Consider the following 5223-nt stretch of genomic DNA (forward strand, 5'->3'; position numbering starts at 1 on the left):
GAGTCCATATCGTTCATTCAGAAGAAAAGTGACACAACTCAAAAAAAGTAAATTTTACAGGAGAGCGATTTGAAAATTGTGCTTTTTGTAATTAGTTTTTCGTTTAACAGAACTGCAACCTTTAATCCAAAAGTCATTTTATTATTTATATCAGTTAAATATAGGGCATTTAAATTAGCTTAATATAAACCATGAAGTTTGTGTTTATTATTTTTTTAATTATTTATTAATTTAATTTGAGTTGTGTCAATTTTCCTGTAAAACCGCTTTTCATTAAAAGGTTAACTTTGAAGATGGTAATGACACAAAAATAAGTCAACAGGTTTTTAATGACAGTTAACTTTAATTGAAACAAAAAAATCAGTTAGTTACTTAGAACTAAACCTCCAAACATCATTGGACCTATTTTAGATGTTTAGAAAAATAGTGTTTTCAAATATTAATAACAAAATACATTCATTTACTACCACTAGTTACTACCAATAGTTTGGTCTTATATAAAGTAACTAATGCAGCACTTTTTAATATTTAAAGAAGTATTTTCTAATGGAAATAAAAATCATTAACACAAACATAACATTGTTGCTAAACACAAACGTTACTGCAAAAATTTAAAGTGAGTTATAAAATGGTGCATAGCAACTTGGAATAACATGTTTTTCAAGTAAGTATTGTAAGTCTTTTTTCTTGTTAACTGAAATTCCCAGTCTTTGCTCGTATAATTTTTTTAAAGCAACATCTGAACAATGCACAGGAAAAACCTGTTGTTTCTTCTTTGAACTTCTGGTTTTCTTCTTAGTGTGACTCTTCTTGTTGTCTCCGAATAAATCCTCGTTTTCTTCAATATCAATCTGCTGGATGAAAATTTCTTGAAAGTCAACTGTGTCATCATAAGTTGTCTTGTACTTGATTTTAAAGGGAGAATCTTTCTCAACTTTAATTATTTTGATGTCATTCATTGCAACAGTACATCCTGAAATGAAAAGATAACTGTAAAATGTTTAATTATTATCTTTTTAGATAGAATAGGATAAAAAGTTGGATTTAAAAGTTTTAGTATGTTAACAAAGTGTAGGAAATTAAAAATAATCCGTTCGAAGTAGTTAAATATGCGTTTAGAAAAAATATTTAAAACGTAAGAAAATGCAATTCTTCCATCTTGATTGCATATCTATGTGCCATAAATAACTACTCTTTAACATACATTTTTCAGATTAAATATGAAAAGGAAAGATGGTTTAAAAACGTAAAAGAAGATAGTAAGTTAAAAGATTCTTAAAAATTGTGTAAAAAGTATTAAAGTTAAATTATTGGTTTCACATGGTAAAGGCTGAGTAGGGTTAAACTATGTTTGAACCGGTTGAGATTGTTTTTGCAGTGAAATAATAGATGAAATCCCTTTATTGGTCTGCTCATCACTAGAATTATTTTATAACTCTCGTTTCATAAAAGTGTCTAAATTATATTATAACAGTAAGCAGCTTACCTGACACATTAACTGTAGAGTTACATCCAATGTTTGCCCATAGGTCTTTAAAATCCAAGAAATCTTCATGACTTAGTTCATTGACTTTATACGGATTCCCAGTTTTTTTTGCAGTTTTGATCAATGAAATGTATTGAGCCGGGTGGTAAATTGGTCCAGACTTCAGACATTTCTTAATCTGCTTCTCAATCATTGCATGTACATTGTCCCCCTCGTTTTGACTATGCCCTTTTATTAGGAAATTGTGAGTTATAGACTTAATTGGCAGTTTGTCCACTGCATATAAGTACATAGAAAACAAATACTTGTTTTTCTGTTGGCCGCTGCAATTATCAGAGTAAAATATAATTTCAATATCGTTTTCGCAATTTTTAACTTTTTCACTGAGGTATTTGTAAATGCATGTTCCAATTTCGCACGAGCCTCTGGCTCCTTCGCCTTCATGCCAAGTATAGCAGAATACGGCATCATTTTTCAGCTCACAGACAGTCAGGTTTAGCATATTTAATTTAGATTTATAATACATTAGGGACACTTCCCCCTTTGGACACTGTAATACAGCTTGAAGGTCATAACAGGCAACAATGGTGTTGACACTCACTGAGTCTTTGTCAGAATTTTTTTTCAATCGAGATAGATCTTTTTCCATAATATGCTTTTCATATTCCTCTTGCAAACTGGTCTTTCTCTCACCTTCAGCTGTCTCATATGCATGGCACAGCTCACAAAGGTCTTTTTTTGGAACAAAAAAAGAAATATTATACTCTTTGGTGAATATATCGTAATACTTTTTATAATTTCCATGAGGTTTTTGCAAGCTTTTACAATGTTCAACATAATCACGATGTAAATCACTAATTGTTTTACCACCTTCTATGAATTCTCTGGTTGTGTTTGCCCGTAGATAGTGGCTCTCAATTTTAGGAATAGATTCTATATGACGCCTGATGCCTTCATTTATTAACTTGTCTTGATCAGTTTGATGCTTATCATGTTTACCCCTCAGATCACCAGCAACAAAGCCACTTGAGGCGTCTTTCTTATCAATAACGGTTCTAATTGGTCTGTCATTGATCCCTAGGGTGTTTCTGAAAAAATCTTTGCATACACGAACTCGCTTATCAGCAACATCAAAATAAAAGGCTTGGTTTGGTTTTCTCTTATTTCCCTCTCTCTTGTACTGGTAAGTTGGTTGTATGTTCTGAATATGTGATGCTATGAAATCTCTTTGGCGGGAAAGGTCACCAAGTGCCCAATAGTTTTTGAAAATTGTTTGACGTTCATCAGGGTTTATTTTGGTTTTACACTGGATTCTACATCTATCATTGCATGGTGGTTTTATTTCCTTTTTCTCAATTAGTTTTCTGGACTTAGATGATGATTTATATTCCTCTCCAGAATTTCTCAGCTTTTTTGCTTTACATTTCAACCAGTTGTCTTTGTTTAGTGACCTTTTCTTTCCTTTTTTCTTTTGGAGATCAGTGTTATTTTGTTCCAAGAATTCAAAAACATTATCATTTTCTTCAAAGATCTCAGGCTCCTTTTCTTTAGTATTTACAACAACTTTGTTTCTTCTAGGTATGTTAAATATTTTGTTGGATATTGTTTGTTTTTTAGGGAAATTAAGGTCATTTTTTGGCTCGTAATTTGGATCCTCGTCAGAATCATCCACGTCATAATCATTTTCACTGTTAGGGTCATCTGAAAAAAGATCTCCAGTAGCTTCGTTATCGGTTTTACACTTTCGTTTGGGTCGAACATTTTCTTGGTTAGACTGAGCTGATGTCGTTGGCAAATTAAGTTTTTTAGGCACACATTCCCTGCTTTTGTTGGTATTTTGTGAAAATTCACTAACACACTGTTTTGATGTCGAAGGTTTATGATTTTCTTCACTGTGAACTTCTTTAGAAGTACATTCTTTAGGAATGACATCAACATAACCCTGAGTTTTGTCTTCAGGTTCAGCTTCCCGGGTTTGTAGGATCGTTGAGATTGGCTGGGTTTCAATGTGTTCAGTTAAAAGTTCATTTGTAGTTTGAAATATGGCTTGAACCTCATTATTTGGGGTTGTATTTGGAATTTCCTCTTCATTAATCACTGTCCACTCATTACCACATACAACACTATTATGTGAATGAGGAGTAGGCCTATAGTCTGTAGAATTGCCTTTTTGTTTGGCTAATTTTAAAATCAGGGATGTTCTATTGCTCATTCCTGAGACTTAAACTGGCTGTTGTGATGCCTTCACTAGAAAAAAATGTGTAACCTAAAAAAGTTCATAAATGAATGGCACACACAGGCAAGGCATTTTGTCTGTATGTGGCATTCATTTATGAATAAAATGTATATTGTTTACTGATAGTTTAACAAGAAAATAAATCGTAATAGTACTAACAGTGGAATATTTATAATAAATTATGAACTATTTTCGCAATACAAGTGTCACAACTCAAAATATTGCACTGTTGGTATAACATTGTGATTTAGTTTCTTGCAAAAGTTCAGAGTTGTAATGACACATCTCAAAGTCTGCCACTGTGGAGGTATAACAAAATGAAAAAAGTACAATGATTTTCAAGGAAAAGTGACACATCTCAAAATTTGGACTTGTGGATGACAATCAAAATTGAAAGTCAAAGCTATATTCAAGGAAAAGTGACACAACTCAAAATCTGTCATTATTCTAGTAAACAATATAAACATGTACTTACAAAATATTACAACCAAACAGGCACAACTCAAAAAGTGTCACTTTTGCAGAGAAATTATAGCACTTCACTCCTAGACAGTCAAGTCACAACTGAAATGTGTCAGTTTTGCTAGAAAAACATAACCTAGAATGTTCTAGAAGAAAAGTGACACTAGTGCACTCTAGTGGGAGCAAGCAGAGTTTGAGTTGTGACGTTTTTGCAGTGAAAAGAATAACTTATTTCAAGACTATTAAACCAATAAAACCCATTTAAAAAAATTTTGAGTTGTGACACTTTTCTTCTGAATGAACGATATTACAAACTTCTTTAAGTCAATGTCAAGTAAAAAACCCTTGTTTTTTAAACAGTTAAACACAAACTAAGAATTAAAAAATCAACAGCTGGTTAGAGGTTAGTTGTTTGTGGCACTAAGTCACAAACAACTTCTTCTTCTTCCTAGCTATTCTATAGCATACATAGAGGTAAACAGCACTAAGTCGACATGGTGCCTTATCCATTTGTAACGTCAATATTTTATTTAGAAGAAAAAAGCACTATGTCAACACAGTGCCTTACACCTCTAAGTAGTTACAGGACATAGTGCCCAATACCCTAACCTAAATTTGTTTCTGTATAGACTAGGAAATAGTGTCCTTTACCTCTGTGTAGAGGAAGTTAAAAAGAATATAATGGTGATTAGATCAGAAAATTTAAAAACATTGACATAGTGCCCTTTACCTCCCACATACAGTAGTTTTTTCTGTACTTTCGTTAATTGATTTTATTTTGTGAATAATATTGTTTTATTAATTATTTTCGTTTCATTTACCTCATTATCGTTGTAAATAAAATTAGAAAAACTACTTTGGGAGCGTTTATATTGGAATTATTGGATATAAAATAATATCTAATATACCAATATTTATTTTTAATTGAATACATAAAAGAGGGTTTATACTTCTGTGATATAGATTAAGGTCTACTTGTGGATTTTCTTGAAACAGTCTTTGTAGAGGTAGGGCTTTCCTGAGCACAGCTCACAGCAAA

General features: G+C 32.0%; 1 protein-coding gene across 1 annotated transcript; it reads right to left on the reverse strand.

Annotated features, from left to right (window-relative positions):
* Nucleotides 1-328: 328 nt before the first annotated feature.
* On the reverse strand, nt 329-4501 carry LOC124357786. The gene is made up of 2 exons (XM_046809840.1): nt 1487-4501; nt 329-973 (listed from the first exon to the last, which is right to left on the reverse strand). The coding sequence occupies exons 1-2, from the start codon at nt 3696-3698 to the stop codon at nt 612-614; spliced, it is 2574 nt and encodes an 857-aa protein (XP_046665796.1). The 5' UTR covers nt 3699-4501; the 3' UTR covers nt 329-611.
* Between the last annotated feature and the right edge of the window lie 722 nt (nt 4502-5223).

This window comes from Homalodisca vitripennis, chromosome 3 (genome assembly GCF_021130785.1).
Source record: "Homalodisca vitripennis isolate AUS2020 chromosome 3, UT_GWSS_2.1, whole genome shotgun sequence".
Lineage (NCBI taxonomy): Eukaryota > Metazoa > Arthropoda > Insecta > Hemiptera > Cicadellidae > Homalodisca > Homalodisca vitripennis.